General features: G+C 69.4%; 2 protein-coding genes across 2 annotated transcripts; both read left to right on the top strand.

Moving 5' to 3' along the window:
- Nucleotides 1-15: 15 nt before the first annotated feature.
- MPP2 (membrane palmitoylated protein 2) lies at nt 16-5,948 on the top strand. Its single transcript, XM_041465398.1, has 11 exons — nt 16-133; nt 599-757; nt 896-1,045; nt 1,388-1,615; nt 2,486-2,617; nt 2,979-3,084; nt 3,366-3,434; nt 3,539-3,700; nt 4,329-4,531; nt 4,623-4,751; nt 5,351-5,948. The coding sequence occupies exons 1-11, from the start codon at nt 17-19 to the stop codon at nt 5,525-5,527; spliced, it is 1,632 nt and encodes a 543-aa protein (XP_041321332.1). The 5' UTR covers nt 16; the 3' UTR covers nt 5,528-5,948.
- A 1,895-nt stretch (nt 5,949-7,843) lies between these two features.
- Nucleotides 7,844-12,934, top strand: LOC121352440 (all-trans-retinol 13,14-reductase-like). Its single transcript, XM_041465391.1, has 11 exons — nt 7,844-8,015; nt 8,527-8,709; nt 9,325-9,554; nt 10,311-10,506; nt 10,834-11,031; nt 11,148-11,273; nt 11,682-11,820; nt 11,907-12,016; nt 12,156-12,322; nt 12,403-12,562; nt 12,789-12,934. Exons 1-11 carry the CDS (start codon nt 7,844-7,846, stop codon nt 12,932-12,934), a joined length of 1,827 nt encoding a protein of 608 aa, XP_041321325.1.
- The last annotated feature ends 3,427 nt before the right edge of the window (nt 12,935-16,361 follow it).

Genomic DNA, 16,361 nt, shown 5'->3' on the forward strand with positions numbered 1-16,361 from the left:
CCCGCCCCCCCCAGCCATGCAGCAGGTCCTGGACAACCTGATGGGGCTCCCGGGGACCCCGGGGGTGGCCGATCTTGACCTCATCTTCCTCCGCGGCATCATGGAGAGCCCCATCGTCCGCTCCCTGGCCAAGGTACGGCGGCGTGGGGGCGCGGGGGGCGCGGGTCCCCCCCTCGGCACCCCCGGGATGTTTGGGGGTGCCCCCCGTGTGTGCGTGTGTGTGCACGGGTTCTGTGTGTCCCTACTGCCCACACCCAGGGGTCCCTAATCCCCCCCGACACCCCCAGACCCCAATTCCCCCTGTCCCTGGGGGTCCCCAGCAGCTCTGCTGTCCCCAACCCTTGAGCCCCCGGCTCCGGAATCCCCTCGGCCCCTCCGAGTGTCCCTAATCCCCCCAGATGTCCCTCATGCCCCCCTTGCATCCGGGGGTCCCTAACCCGCTCCGGGGGTCCCTGGGGACATCCTGTCCCACCGCGGGGTCCCCGATCCCCTCAACCTCTGGAGATCCCGAATCGCCCCGGGGGTCCCGCATCCCCCCGGCCCTTGGGGGTCTCCGCCCTTACCCGCCGGTCCCCGGGGGTGTCCCCGGTGTCCCCAGGCGCACGAGCGGCTGGAGGAGCGGAAGCTGGAGGCGGTGCGCGGGGACAACCTGGCGCTGGTGCAGGAGATCCTGCGGGACATCGGGCGCCTGGCGCGGCCCGAGGCGCAGGGGGCGGCGGCGGAGCTGGCCCGGATCCTGCGGGAACCGCACTTCCAGGTGCGTGCCAGGCGTGCGGGACCCTCCGTCCTGCGCCACACGCGTGTGCCAGGCGTGCGGGACCCTCCGTCCTGCGCCACACGCGTGTGCCAGGCGTGCGGGACACAGGGGTGACACCCCCGGCCCCGCGTGTCCTAGTCGCTGCTGGAGACCCACGACTCGGTGGCCGCCAAGAGTTACGACCCCCCCCCGAGCAGCCCCGGCCCGGAGCCCTCGCTGGGGTCGCAGCCGGTGCCCCCCGACGCCGTGCGCATGGTGGGCATCCGCAAGGCAGCCGGGGAGAACCTGGTGAGCCCGACCTGGTGGCACCTTCGGGGGCAGGGGATGCTGCGGGGGCGCCGGGAGGTGATGGTGGGACATTTGAGGGTGCTGGGAAATTTTGGGATGCGGCAGAGTGTTGGAGCGTTGCAGGGGATGGGGACATCGTTATGGGGTACCGGGGACGTTGTGGGGTGATGGAACATTTTGGGGTGCAGTGGGCATTGCGAGGCGCCGGGTGGATTTTTAGGGTGACTGGGAGCATTTTGGGGTGCTGGGGCCGTAGCGGGGTGTCCGTTGGCTGCGGGGCGGGTGTCACGGGTGTGTCACGGGTGTGTCCCCGCTGGGGGCTGAGCGGGGCTGTCCCCTCAGGGGGTGACGTTCCGGGTGGAGCGGGGGGAGCTGGTGATCGCCCGCATCCTGCACGGGGGGATGGTGGCGCAGCAGGGGCTGCTGCACGTGGGGGACGTGATCCGCGAGGTGAACGGGCGCGAGGTGGGCAGCGACCCGCGGGCGCTGCAGGACAGCCTGCGCCACGCCAGCGGCAGCGTCGTGCTCAAGATCCTGCCCAGCTACCAGGAGCCCCACCCGCCCCGCCAGGTACGGCCCTGCATCCCGCCCTGCATCCCCACCCGCATCCCACCTGCATCCCGCCCTGCATCCCCACCCGCATCCCACCTGCATCCCCACCCGCATCCCACCTGCATCCCGCCCTGCATCCCCACCCGCTCATCCCGCCTCCATCCCACCCGCACCCTACCCCGCATCCCACCCACATCCCGCACCCACCACCCTGCCCACAGCTCCCCCCGCCCTCTGTTCCCATCCTCTGTTGTCCCCCTGCCCGTGCCATGCGCCCCTTGGCTGGTGGGACCCCCATGTCCCCTCCGTGTCCCCCCCGTGCCCTCTCTGCCGGGCTCTGGTGGTCCCTGCCCTGTCCCCGTCCCCACACAAGACCCGCTGCCGGCTGCCAAAGGGTGCCCTGCGCTGCCCCTCCCCACGCCGTGCCAGCCACCCCCGTCTCCGAGGGACAAAGCAGCGCTGTCCCCGCGCGGGCTGTCCCCGCGTGGCCTGTCCCCGCGCGGGCTGTCCCCAGGCTGTCCCTCTGCGGCCGGCGCGGTGCCACACGGCCGTGTGTCCCCGCACGTCCCCATGTGCGCCATCGCGGGCGCGGCGCTGGCGGCGCTGGGCACGCTCGTGTGCTTGGCGCTGGCCCTGGGGCTGTGCCTGGGGGTCGCCGTGGTGGTCGCGTGGGGCGCGGCGGCGGCGGCCGGAGCTCTCTGCGTGTGCGCGGGGGCCGTGCGGGGCTGGCTGCGGCGGGCGCAGGGGGCACACCCCGGCGGGGGGGGCTCCTAGCGGGGCACACCCGCGTGGCTGCGTGTGACACGGGTCCCGCGTGTCCCCCCGCCGTGGGGAGGGGGCATCCCGGGCGTGCGGGGGTCCCCCGCGCTGACCCCCCCCTGTCGCCAGGTGTTTGTCAAGTGTCACTTCGACTACGACCCGGCCACCGACAGCCTCATCCCCTGCAAGGAGGCCGGGCTCAAGTTCATGGCCGGGGACCTGCTGCAGATCGTCAACCAGGATGACCCCAACTGGTGGCAGGTCAGGGGGGCCCTGGAGGGGTGGCCTGGGGGGGTGGTGGCACTTTGGCTCCATCCTGGGCCACGGAGGGCGAGGGGGTTCTGGGGGAGATCCAGGGGTCCCTGTGGGCTTGGGGTGTGCCTGGGAGAATTCCTGTAAAGTTGGGGACTGGGGAATTGGGGGGGGGGTCCCTGGAGCAGGGGAGGGTTCCTGTGTGCACTGAGAGGTCCCTGGAAATTAAGGGATTTCCTGGAGCTCGGGATGCGTGTCCTATCGGGGTTTGGGGCTGAGGAGAGTCCCTGCAAATGGGGAGGCTCCTTGTGGAGCTTGGGGGAGTCCCCGCGGGGCTGGGGGGTCCCCATGCGTGGCTCTGTGTCCCCAGGCGTGCCACGTGGAGGGTGGCAGCGCGGGGCTGGTGCCCAGCCAGCTGCTGGAGGAGAAGCGCAAGGCGTTCGTCAAGCGCGACGGGGAGGTGGCCCCGTCCTCAGGTACGGGGACATCGCCTGGCCGCGGGGACACGGCTTGGCGGGGCGGGGGATGGAAGGGCCACCACCCGAGGGGGAGCACGGCGGGTCCTCTGCGCCCTGTGACAATGTCCCCGTCGCCCCAGGGCCCTGTCCCCTCGGCACTGCCCCGCAGGAAGTCCCTGATTGTCAGGGAGATGTCCCCACGGCACTGCCCCTGCAGAAGATCCCAGCTGCCGTGCCCCTTGTCCCCTGTGCCTGTCCCTGTCCCCGTCCCCAGCTCAGGCAGCCCCTTGCCCTCGCAGGGGCCCTGTGTGGCAGCCTCAGCGGGAAGAGGAAGAAGAGGATGATGTACCTGACGACGAAGAACGCCGGTGCGTGTCCCGGGGCGCTCCCCCGGGGAAGAGGTGGTGGCACCCGCTGGGACGGGGTGCCCTGGGGTCCCCAGGGACGGGTGCCAGCCCTGTCCCTCGCCCAGAGTTCGACCGGCACGAGCTGCTGATCTACGAGGAGGTGGCGCGGATGCCGCCGTTCCGCCGGAAAACGCTGGTGCTGATCGGGGCTCAGGGCGTGGGGCGCCGCAGCCTCAAGAACAAGCTGATCATGTCCGACCAGGCGCGCTACGGCACCACCATCCCCTGTGAGCGCCCCTGTCCCCCACCCCGGCACCGTCCCTGTCCCCCCACCCCGGCACCGTCCCTGTCCCCGGAGCGTCACTGTCCCCGGAGCGCCCCTGTCCCCCCATCCCGGCACCGTCCCTGTCCCCGGAGTGTGCTCATCCCTGTCCTCTGTGCTCATCCTTGTCCCCGGAGCGTCCCTGTCCCCCCATCCCGGCACCGTCCCTGTCCCCGGAGCGTCCCTGTCCCGTACAACACCCCCTGTGCTCCATCACCATCCCTGTCGCTGTGCTCATCCCTGTCCCCCGGAGCGTCACTGTCCGCTGCCACCACCCCTGCACCCCATCATCGTCCCTGTCCCCTGTGCTCAATCCTGTCCGTGCCAGCATCCTGTCCCTGCCATCCCTGTCCCCTGCCAGCATCTCTCTCCCTTGTGATCGTCCTTGCCCGCATCCGGGAACCCGTGGTGGCTCCCGGGCGGGCGGTGCCACTCGTGTCCCCGTGGTGGCTCCCGGCCGGGCGAGTGTCACTCGGGTCCCCGTGGTGGCTCCCGGCCGGGACCCCGGGCCCCGCGGTGTCACTCGTGTCCCCGTGGTGGCTCCCGGCCGGGACCCCGGGCCCCGCGGTGTCACTCGTGTCCCCCCCCGGCAGACACGTCCCGGAAGCCGAAGGAGAGCGAGCGGGACGGGCAGGGTTACCGCTTCGTGTCGCGGGGCGAGATGGAGGCGGACATCAAGGCGGGCCGGTACCTGGAGCACGGCGAGTACGAGGGGAACCTGTACGGCACCAGGATCGACTCCATCCGCGCCGTGGTGGACGCGGGCAAGATGTGCATCCTGGACGTCAACCCGCAGGTGGGGGACGCCTCTTGGGGACACGGCGAGGGGACGGTGACAGCCGGAACCCCCCCCCGGCCACGGGGCTGAGCGCTGTCCCCACGGGCAGGCCGTGAAGGTGCTGAGGACGGCGGAGTTCGTGCCCTTCGTGGTGTTCATCGAAGCCCCCGGGCCCGAGAGGCTGCGGGCCATGAACAGGGCGGCCCTGGAGAGCGGCGTGGCCACCAAACAGCTCACGGTGCGGGCCCGGGGAAACTGAGGCACGTTTGGGGGGGCAGGAGGAGGGTACACGGCTTGTGATGGGATTTTTCCGCCGTTCCTGGGGGTGATGGGGAAACTGAGGCACGTTCGGGGGGGCAGGAGGAGGACACACGGCTTGTGATGGGATTTCTCTGCCGTTCCTGGGGGGGATGGGGAAACTGAGGCACGTTTGGGGGGCAGGAGGACAAACAGTTCATGATGGGTTTTCCCCACTACCCCTGGGGGGGATGGGGAAACTGAGGCACGTTTGGGGGGCAGGAGGAGGACACACAGGTCGCAGTGGGTGTTCCCCACCATCCTTGGGGGTGATGGGGGAACTGAGGCAGGTTTTGGGATGTGGGAAGACACACAGCTCACGATGGGATTTCCCACTATCCCTGGGGGGTGATGGGGAAACTGAGGCACGTTTGGGGGGGCAGAGGATGCACAGGTCGCAGCAAGTGTCCCCCACTATGCCGGGGGGTGACGGGGAAACTGAGGCAGGTTTTGGGATGTGGGAAGACACGCAGCTCACGATGGGATTTCCCCACTATCCCGGCGGGTGACGGGGAAACTGAGGCACGTTTTGTGCGGCAGGAGGCGGACGCCCAGCGCACGGTGGAGGAGAGCAGCCGCATCCAGCGCGGCTACGGGCACTACTTCGACCTGAGCCTGACCAACGATGACCTGGAGCGCACCTTCGGGCGCCTGCGGGAGGCCATGGAGCTCCTGCGCGTGCAGCCCCAGTGGGTCCCGGTCACCTGGGTCTATTAGGGACCCCCGGAGCCTCCCCTCAGCCCCCCAACCCACCCAGGGGGGCCCGAGGGCGGCTGTGTCTCACCCAGCGGTGCCGTGGGGGGTTCTCTCTGCAGAGCCCCTCGATCCCCTCTGTCCCCCCCTAAATCTGGGGAGGGGCAGAAGCAGCCGAGTGGGTCCCATGGGGGGCACAGCCCCCGCCCCCCGCCCCCCACAGCTGAGTCACTGCCAGAACCTGGGGGAGCCCCCCTGCGATTGGGGGGTGCGGGGTTTGGGGGGGTCCCCTCGCTGTCCCCCAGGCCACAACCCCCCCCTCGGGGACCCCCTTCTCCCCTTACCAGGGTGGGGGTCCCTCGCTGTCCCTTGTGTCACCCCTTCCCAGGTAGCAATAACCCCCGCGCCCTGTAATTAACCCTTCATTAACCCTTAACCGACCTTGTAATTAACCTTGTAATTAACCCGGCGGGGGGGGCGCTGTGGCTGGGGACTCGCTGCGGGGGGTCTGGGGCGGTGACCTGGCGTGTCCCCAAGGCTCAGGGACACGGGGGGGAGGGCAGGGTGTGCCCGCGTGTCCCTCGTGCCCCGTGTCCCCCCAGTCCCTGCCGCCATTTCCTCCTTTTTGGTACTTCGCTGTCAGTTTTATTAAAGGAGACAAAATCGGCTTTGTCCCTTGTGGTGAGCGCGAGGGGGGTTGGGGCTGGCTTCACCTGTGCCACCTGTGTCACCTGTGTCACCTATGTCACCTGTGTCACCTGTGCCACCTGTGTCACCTGTGCCACCCTGTCGCCCCCCCCCTCCAGCCCTGTCCCGCCCGGTGCTGATGGTTTTCGATCTGCAAATCTCCATTTCCCCCCGGTCTGGGGCTGGGGGCGTGCGGGTGAGCGTGTCACACGCCTGTCACACGCGTGTCACCTTGCACACGCACGGGGCCCTTCCTTGGTGCTGCCGGGAGGGGTCAGCGTGCCCATGCGTGGGCACCTCCCACGGGCTGTCAGGGGTGTCACAGGATGTCACAGGGTGCCATGGGGTGCCATGGGGCGACGTGTGGTGCCATGCGGTCCCATAGAGTGCCCTGTCCCTGTTCCCTGTCCTTGGTGCCCTGTCCCTGGTGCCCTGTCCCCCTGCCCTGTCCCTGTCCCTGTCCCCGTGCCCTGTCCCTGTCCCCGTGCCCTGTCCCCCTGCCCTGTCCCTGTTCCCTGTCCCCGTGCCCTGTCCCTGTCCCCTGTCCCCCGTCCCTGGTGCCCTGTCCCCGTGCCCTGTCCCTGTTCCCTGTCGCGGCAGGCGGGTGGGGGGGGGGGAGCTGTGGGTGTGCAAGGGGGTCTGGGGGTGTGCAAGGGGGTCTGAGGGGTGCAAGGGGGTCTGGGGGTTGTGCAAGGGGGTCTGGAGGGGGTGCGAGGGGGTGTGCAGGGGCTGTGGGCGTGCAAAGGGGTTTTGGCTCCCTTGCACACGCGTGGACACCTCCCACCCTGCCACCCTGGGGTGGCACGCACGTGCCCACCTCATGCCCACGCGTGGGCACCTCCCACGGGCTGTCAGGGGTGTCACAGGGTGCCATGGGGTGACGTGTGGTGCCATGCAGTCCCATAGAGTGCCCTGTCCATGGGTGCCCTGTCCGTTGTGCCCTGTCCCTGGTGCCCTGTCCCTGTGCCCTGTCCCTGTTCCCTGTCCCCGTGCCCTGTCCCTGGTGCCCTGTCCCCGTGCCCTGTCCCCGTGTCCTGTCCCTGTGCCCTGTCCCTGTCCCTGTCCCTGTTCCCTGTCCATGGGTGCCCTGTCCCTGTGCCCTGTCCCTGTTCCCTGTCCCTGGTGCCCTGTCCCCCTACCCTGTCCCTGTTCCCTGTCCCCGTGCCCTGTCCGTGGCTGTGTCTTTAAGCAGCGCTGTCCCTGGAGCCGCTGCACTGGCCGGTCCCTAATCCCCGTGTCCCTGAGCTGCCCTGGCTGTGAGGGCTGGGGCCGCGCTCGCCGGGCTGGGCCGTGTCTGTGTGTGTCCCTGCGTGTCCCTGCCGTGTCTGTGTGTGTCCCTGCTGTGTCTGTGTGTGTCCCTGTCGTGTCTGTGAGTGTCCCTGCGTGTACCTGCCGTGTCTGTGTGTGTCCCTGCTGTGTCTGTGTGTGTCCCTGTCGTGTCTGTGAGTGTCCCTGCGTGTCCCTGTGTGTCCGTGTGCGTCTGTGTGTGTCCCTGCCATGTCCATGAGTGTCCCTGCCGTGTCTGTGAGTGTCCCTGCGTGTCTGTGAGTGTTCCTGCCGTGTCTGTGAGTGTCCCTGCGTGTCCCTGTGTATCCCTGTGTGTCCCTGCCGTGTCCCTGCCGTGCCCACACACAGCCACACGCAGTGACAGCCATGTGGCCCACGCTGCTGCCGCTGCTGCCGGTGGCCCTGGCCGTGCTGGCCCTGGCCCGGGTGGCCCATCGGCTGCTGGCCCCGTCCGGCAACCCCTTCGCAGGGCCACCCCCGGGGCCACCGCGGCCCCTGGTGACCGACCAGCGCGCCCGGGACAGGGTCCTGAAGCAGCGTGAGTGTGTCCGTGTGTCCTTGTGTCCATGTGTCCTGTGTGTCCTGTGTGTCCGTGTGTCTGTGTGTCTGGTGTATCCGTGTGTCCTGTGTGTCCGTGTGTCCATGTGTCCGTGTGTCCTGTGTGTCCTGTGTGTCCCTGTATCTGTGTGTCCGTGTGTCCGTGTGTCCGGTGTGTCCTGTGTGTCTGTGTGTCCCTGTGTCCATGTGTCCGTGTGTCCCATGTGTCCATGTGTCTGTGTGTCCGTGTGTCCCGTGTGTCTGTGTGTCCTGTGTGTCTGTGTGTCCTGTGTGTCCCATGTGTCCCGTGTGTCCCGTATGTCTGTGTGTCCAGTGTGTCCTGTGTGTCCGTGTGTCCGTGTGTCTGTGTGTCCCATGTGTCCATGTGTTTGTGTGTCCATGTGTCCATGTGTCCTGTGTGTCCGTGTGTCCCGTGCAGCGCAGGCTGTGCAGGGCCGGTGTCCCCTGGCGGTCACTGTCACACGTGTGTCTGTGTGTGTGTGTGTGCGCAGGGTTCAGCGCCCGGCGCGTGCCGGCCCGCCTGGACGCCGTGGTCATCGGCAGCGGCATGGGGGGCCTGGCGGTGGCCGCCACCCTGGCCAAGGCGGGCCGGAGGGTGCTGGTGCTGGAGCAGCACGAGCAGGCCGGGGGGTGCTGCCACACCTTCCAGCAGCACGGCATCGAGTTCGACGTGGGTGAGGAGCCCCGGGCAGCCCTGTCACCTCCTGTCACCTTCTGTCACTTCCTGTCACCCCCCGTCACTCCCTGTCACCCCCTGTCCCTGCAGCCCCACTGTGAACCTGCTGCCAGCCCTGGTGTGTGCCCTGTCCCTGCCATGTCCCTGCCATGTCCCTGCCATGTCCCTGCTGTGTCCCTGCCCCGTCCCTGCCCTGTCCATACTGTATCCCTGCCGTGTCCCTGCCCTGTCCCTGCCCTGTCACTGCCATGTCCCTGCCATGTCCCTGCCATGTCCCTGCTGTGTCCCTGCCCTGTCCCTGCCCTGTCACTGCCATGTCCCTGCCATGTCCCTGCCATGTCCCTGCTGTGTCCCTGCCATGTCCCTGCCGTGTCCATACTGTACCCCTGCCATTCCCATGTCCTATCCCTGCCATGTCCCTGCCATGTCCCTGCCATGTCCCTGCCGTGTCCATACTGTATCCCTGCCGTGTCCCTGCCATTCCCAGACCCCACCCCTGTCCCTCAGTGCCACACCAGGCAAAGCCAAACCCTTCCCTCCCCGGCTGCTCCCTCCACGTGTCCACGCCCCGTCCCCGCTGTCCCCCACCGTGTCCCCTGTCCCCACGCCACAGGCATCCACTGCGTGGGGCAGCTGCACGAGGGGAGCCTCCTGCGGGTGGCCCTGGACCAGGTGACAGACGGGCAGCTCTGCTGGCACCGCCTGCCTGACCCCTACGACGAGGTGACCCTGGGACCCCGGCGCTACCTGCTGCGCTCCGGCAAGGTGGCCTTTGTCACCGCGCTGGAGGAGCAGTTCCCCGAGGAGAAGGAGGCCATCAGGGAGTTCATGAAGCTCTCCAAGGTGTGGCCCTGGGGTCACCTCCCCACGGGGGTGGCACGTCCCCAAGGAGGGGTCAGCTTGGGATGGTGGCACTGGTGGGGACGCGGCTGATGGGTGGACGTGGGAGCAGTGGGGACACAAGTGACAGTGCTGGTGGGACATGGGTGATGGGTGTGGGGGGAAAAGGTGGTGGGAACGGTGGGGACACAAGTGACAGTGGTGTGGGGACATGGGTGATGGGTGTGGGGGGAACGGTGGGGACAGAAGCAGTGGGCACAGAGGGGACACAGAGGGGACACGGGTGATGGAAGGGACAAGTTCTGGGGATAATGAGGACATGGATATTGGGGGGACATCCCCACGGGGGTGGCACGTCCCCAAGGAGGGGTCAGCTTGGGATGGTGGCACTGGTGCAGACGCGGCAGATGGGTGGACGTGGGAGGAGCGGGGACACAAGTGACAGTGCTGGTGGGACATGGGTGATGGGTGTGGGGGGAAAAGGTGGTGGGAACGGTGGGGACACAAGTGATAGTGCCGTGGGGACATGGGTGATGGGTGTGGGGGGAACGGTGGGGACAAAAGCAGTGGGCACAGAGGGGACACAGAGGGGACACGGGTGATGGAAGGGACAAGTTCTGGGGACAATGAGGACATGGATGTTGGGGGGACAGCTGCTGAGCCACGGGTGGCCGGGGGGCCACATCAGCGACAGCCCTGAGGCCATGCTGGTGGCCAGGCAGGGCAGTGTCGCTGGTGGCACGCGGCGATGTCACACAGGTGGCCTCGCGACACGCGGTGCTGCTGGCCCTGCTGAAGCTGTCCCCGCGCTGGCTCGTCGCCGTCCTGCTGCGCTCGGGGCTCCTGCCCCGCCTGTCCCCCCTGTTCCGCATGGCCACCACGAGCCACAGCCAGGCCGCCGCCCGCCTCACCCCCAACCGCGACCTGCGCGCCCTCTTCGGATACCTCTTCTACGGTCAGAGGCTGTCGCGACAGGGAGGGGCTGTCGCGACAGGGAGGGCGCCGGGTGGAGGAGGAGGGCAGTACTGCAATGGGGGGGGTGGTGTCACGACATGGGCTGGCACCATCACGATATGGGCAGTGCTGTGTGGCGGGAGGGGCCGTGTCGCGATACGGGAAGGCTGTGTCGCGGTGTAGGAGGTCACCTTGGCGACAGCGGAGGGCTGCGTTTCAAAGAGTGAGGGCGATATCGCGGCGAGGAGCGTTTTGTCGCGACACGGGAGGGGTTGTCCTGCCCTGCGGCGGGTGCCAGCTGTGCCCGCGTGCCCCGGTGTCGCCGCAGGCACGGCCCCGCGGGACTCGAGCTTCCTGGTGAGCGCGCTGATGGTTCACCACTACCAGCGCGGGGCCTGGTACCCGCGGGGGGGGGCCAGCGAGGTCGCCTTCCACGCCGTGCCCGTCATCGAGCGCGCGGGGGGGGCCGTGCTCGTGCGCGCCCCCGTCACGCGCGTGCTCGTCAGCGCCGACGGCACCGCCCTGGGTGAGCACCGGGACCCCCCCCCACCCCACCCCCGAGGGATGGGGATGCGATGGCTGCGCCCCCCGTGTCACCTGAACCCCCCCCCGCGTGTCCCCTGACCCCCCCGTTGTCCCCAGGGGTGGCGGTGCGGGCGGGGCCCGGAGAGGAGGAGCTGGAGATCCGCGCCCCCCTGGTCATCTCCGACGCGGGGGTCTTCAACACCTTCGGGAAGCTGCTGCCCCCCCACGTCCGCGGGCACCCCGGTAATGTGGCACTCGTGTCCCCGTGGCACTCGAGTCCTCAGTGTCCCCAGCATCCTCAGTGTCCCCAGCATCCTTGGTGTCCCCAGCATGCCAACACCCTCCCCGCTCCTGGCACTCCCGTGTCCCTGCCCGGGCTCAGCTGCCACCTGTGTGTCCCCGGCACAGGCAGGGTCAGGTGCCACCCCGTGTCCCTGTCCGCACTCAGGTGCCATCCCCGTGTCCCTCCCCGCGCTCAGGTGCCACCACTGTGTCCCTGTCCAGGCTCAGGTGCCATCCCCGTTTCCCTGCCCAGGCTCAGGTGCCACCCCGTGTCCCTGCCCTCACTCAGGTGCCACCTCGTGTCCCTGCTCGGGCTCAGGTGCCACCCCGTGTCCCTGCCCGCGCTCAGGTGCCACCCGTGTCCCGCAGGTGTCCGCTCCCTGCTGGCCGCGCTGCGGCCGGGCATGGGCTCCTTCCTGGTGTTCGTGGGGCTGCGGGGCAGCGCGGCCGAGCTGGGGCTGCCCCCCACCAACTTCTGGATCTACCCCCACAACGACCTGGATGCCATGTGAGGGGTCCGGCATCGCGGGGGGGTTGGGGGCACGGCGGGTGGCTGGGGGGCACGGTGGGTGTCACACCCCTGTGTCCCTCCAGGATGACCCGCTACGCCGCCCTGAGCCGCGACGACGTCCCCGAGAACCTGGCCATGATGTTCGTCACCTTCCCCGCCGCCAAGGACCCCACGTACGACCAGCGGCACCCAGGTACCCTCCGGGGGGGTCCCGAGGCCCCCCCCCCCCAGCTCCCTCCGCGGGGTCAGGGGCTCCGCGATGCCCCCGGCACGGGGTGGGCGCTGCCACCATCACCCCCACGTTGGTGTCACCGGCTGTCCCCGCCCCGCAGGCAGGTCCTGCATGACCATCCTGACCATGGCGCGCTACGAATGGTTCGAGGAGTGGGCCGGGAGCCGCCCCCGCCGCCGCGGCCCCGACTACGAGCGCTACAAGATGGACATCGCCCAGCGGCTGCTGGACAGGGCGCTGCTCCGCTTCCCGCACCTGCGGGACAAGGTGCCCAGGGGACGGGCTGGGGTGTCCCACAGGGCCGGGGTGCCCCCCCCTGACACGCCGGGGGTCCCCGTCCCTTGCAGGTGGAGTTCGTGGAGGCGGCGACGCCGCTGAGCAACCAGCACTACCTGGGGGCTGAGCGGGGGGCGATGTACGGCACCGAGCACAACCTGCGCCGCTTCAGCCCCGCCGTGCTGGCCGCGCTCAGACCCGACACGCCCGTCAGGAACCTCTACATGACAGGTGAGGGGCTGCGTCCCCGTGTCCTGCTCTCCCCGTGTCCTCCTGTCCCCGTGTCCTGCTCTTCCCGTGTCCTTCTGTCCCCACGTCCTGCTGTCCCCGTGACCAGCTCCACGCTCCGGATGGTGTCCCCAGGGTGTCCCTGCAGTGGGTGGTGGCTCTGTCCCGCCCCGGGGGTGGCCGTGTGTGTCCCCCGGGGGTGTCCCCGTCCCACGGTGGCTGTCCCCAGGGCAGGACGTGTTCTCCTGTGGGCTGGCGGGGGCCGTGCACGGGGGGCTGCTCTGCGCCTCGGCCGTCCTGGGCCGCCTGCTCTACCTGGACCTGCTGCTCCTCAAGAGGAAAATCAAGCGGCGCCAGGGCCGGCACACGGCCTGAGGGGACAGCGGGGACAGCTGTCCGCGGGGACACCTCTCCTCGGGCATGGCCCCGGGCTGGGAGCGGCTCCCGGCTCAATAAACCGCGATGTCCCAGCGGCCAGCAGCTGTCCTTGGGGAGGGGATGGAGATGGGGGTGGGAGAGGGACGGGACAGGGATGGGATGGGAATAGGGACAGGGGTGAGACTGGGGTGGGGAGAGGGTTGGGATGGGGATGGATGGGGATGGAGATGGGGGTGGGAGAGGGACGGGACAGGGATGGGATGGGAATAGGGACAGGGGTGACACTGGGACGGAGAGAGGGTTGGGATGGGGATGGGGATGGGATGGGGATGTGCACAGGGAGCACCCACAGCTGGGGGTGCAGAACCCCCTTAGACTTTCCCCCCTTCTCCCTTTGTACTCCCAGAGCTTCCCCAGCCCTGCCCTCCCCCCAGCAGAGCCCGGAATTCTTTACATTTTTAAATATAATAAATAAGGGAATTATCAGTGGGACAGCCTGGGGAAACGGGGGGCCATGAGCCCAGACCATCCGGGTGGTCCCAAAGGGTCCGTGTCCCCCTGAGTGGAGGTGGGGGTTGTCACCAGCTGTCCTCGGAGACGGTCACCTCTAGGTCCGGGTGCTGAAGGGGGGCTGAGCCGCGGGGTTGTGGCCACACTCGGGGCACGGCCCCTCGGGCAGGGGGTACAGGAAGGGCTTGGCTGTCACCTGAGGACGAGGAGCGTCAGTGTGGGGGGACGTGTGGCACACTCAGGGGGCTCCCCAGGGAAAGAGGGTGTCCCCCTGCGTGGGCAAAGCACCCCACAGGCTACATCCCATCACCCCACAGCCCACCCCGGCCCCTCTCCGGGCTCAGCGCAGCCCCTCCCCGGGCGGTACCCACCTCGCTGTAGGGCGGGGGCTCCAGCCCCGCGGGGATGGCCGCGCTGGGCAGACTGGGCAGCGTGGGCATCAGGGTCAGCGGGGGGGGCACGGAGCCCTGGGGGTCTCTGTAGGGCGGGACGGGAGCGGGGCCCTGCGGGCTCCTGTAGGCGGGGGGCGGCACGGGGTCCTGGCAGAGCTTGCGGCAGATGTGGAAGATGAGGAGGAGGACGGTGATGGCTATGAAGGTGATGACGATGATGAAGAACATGGCCCTGGGGACACCAAGAGGTGCGTGCTGGGGACTGGCATGTCCCCCCTCCCCCCGCCCCCCCCCCAGCCCTGTCCCCACACCCAGGGTCTCTCCACGCCCCCGTCCCCAGGGACCCCTCCCGGGCATGGCCCCCTGGCCCCCCGCCAACGAACCCGGTGTCCCCCGGCGCCGCCGCGTCACCTCCGTGCCACAGGCGCACTCTGAACCGGGGCCACCCCACGGCCCGGCCCAGCATCGCACACCCGCGCCCTTTGCCCCCTCCCTGCCCCGCAGCGCACCTTGCCCTGGGTGGGGGGCCCTCGGGGCACCCGCCGTGGGTCACTCTGGGGTGATTTGGGCCACTTTGGGGGGTTTTTAAAGGGTGGGACCGTGCCAAGGGGTGCTGGCGCCTTGCTGGGGGGCTGTCCCCAAACTGGGGGGATGAGAGGGTGGCCCTGGTGGCGCAGGGGGTGCTCAGGGTGACACGAGGGGTGCTTGGGGTGGCACAGGGGATCCCTGGCCCTGCCGGGAGCCGTGCGCGGGCCGAGGGGAGGGCGAGGAGCCAGCGGCGAGGCCGGAGGAGCGGGATCCCCCCGCGGGTGTGAAGAGCCGCCGGCTCAGCGCCGTAAGCTCCTAAATCCCGTCAGCGCCTGAGCCCCGCGCCGGGGCGAGCGGGGGAGAGCGGGGGGAGAGCGGGGAATGAACGGGGGCGATCCGGGGGTGATCCGGGGGGAGAGCGGGGAAGATCCGGGGGGAGAGCCGGGGAAAGAACCGGGGGTGATCCGGGGGGCGATCCTGGGAATGAACCGGGGGTGATTCGGGGGGAGAGCCGGGGAATGAACCGGGGGTGATTCAGGGGTGATTCAGGGGGTAAACGAGGGATGATCCGGGGGGTAAACGAGGGATGATCCGGGGGTGATCCGGAGTGCCCCACTCTGTGCCCCCGGCCCCGCGGCAGCGGGTGACAAAGCGGGTGACAAAGCGGCCCAAGAGCAGACAGGGAGGGGGTGGCAGAGGGGACAAGGCTGGTGGGGAGCTTTGGGAGGGGGAGTTGGAGCCGCGGAGGGTTGGGAGCATCGGGCCGTGGTATGCCCTAAGCAGGATCATCCCCCTAAGGGGTTTAGGGCTGCCCGGGGCACGGGGGCTTGGCAGCACGGGTCAGGCACCGTAATTGGCTCAAGGGCTTAGGGGGGATTTGCCACCACATGTCCTCCCGTGCCCTGCTGAGGACCCAGGCTGGCGACCCCCCCTCAGTCCTGGCTGAGGTGAGTTTGCCGGGTCTCTGCTGCCGGACATGGGGCTCCTTCACCCCCCGGGCCGGGTGCTGTCCCCTGAGCCCAGCCCGGGGAGCTGGGTGGGGGTCCCCTCGTGTCCCCCAGGGCATGAGAGTGTGCCCGGGGCTCCCTTCTGACTCCTGATTCCTCACCAGCCGCGGGGAATGAAATCCCAGCTGGAGGCAGAAACATCCGAGACGCCAGGTGTGTGCTGGAACGGGAACGGGGGGTGCACACACCTGGGCACACCTGGGCACACACACACGGACACACACGGGGACACACACGCACATCGTGCCCTGGCACACGGACCCCGTGCCTGCAGGGACGGCTGTGCCAACCCCGCTCCCGCCTGCCAAGGCTGCCACGGTGCCACCAGCCCCGCCGCAGGGACAAGCGCCATCCCCGGCAGTGTCCCCAGGTGACCCCGCCTCGCCGCTCTTCCGTTTCCCAGGCCAGGGCGGTGTCCCGGGAGGGGACATGCGGGACAGCGGGGCACCTGTGCCGCCAGGCACAGCCACAGCGGGGTGGGACGCGCCGCTGTCACCGCTGAATCCCCTCCGTGGGACGAGGCAGGGAGGACCCCGGACCCCCGCCCGCTCCGAGCCGCCTTGGCTGCGCTGCCAGACTCGCTGTTGCGCAACCCGGGGTGACGGGGCCCCCCAAAAAACCGTGAGAACCGGCGGTGCCTGCGGCGGGAGCGGGGCCGGGGCCCCGCAGGCTCTCCCGGTGTGCCTCGGTTTCCCCGGGAGAGCGGGGGCCGGAATGCCCCGTGCTGAGGGAGGTGCTCGGTCGCCTGTCCCTGTCCCCTCCCCAGGGCCGCTCGGGCCGGGGGGTGCGCGCACACGCGCTGTGCTCGCTGCCCTGTGCGCACACGCGTGTGCAAGCGTGTCCGAGCGTGCACAGGCACACGCGCGGCCGAGATCCCCGCACGGACCCGCAGCTCCTCGGCCACCGCGTCGCTGCCGAGAGGATCCCGTGTGGCCCCCCGTCCCCGTCCCCACACCCCATCCAGGCCACCGTCCCCCCAGCCCCCTC

This window comes from Pyrgilauda ruficollis, unplaced genomic scaffold, assembly GCF_017590135.1.
Source record: "Pyrgilauda ruficollis isolate IOZ18807 unplaced genomic scaffold, ASM1759013v1 scaffold189, whole genome shotgun sequence".
In the NCBI taxonomy this organism is placed as follows: Eukaryota; Metazoa; Chordata; class Aves; order Passeriformes; family Passeridae; genus Pyrgilauda; species Pyrgilauda ruficollis.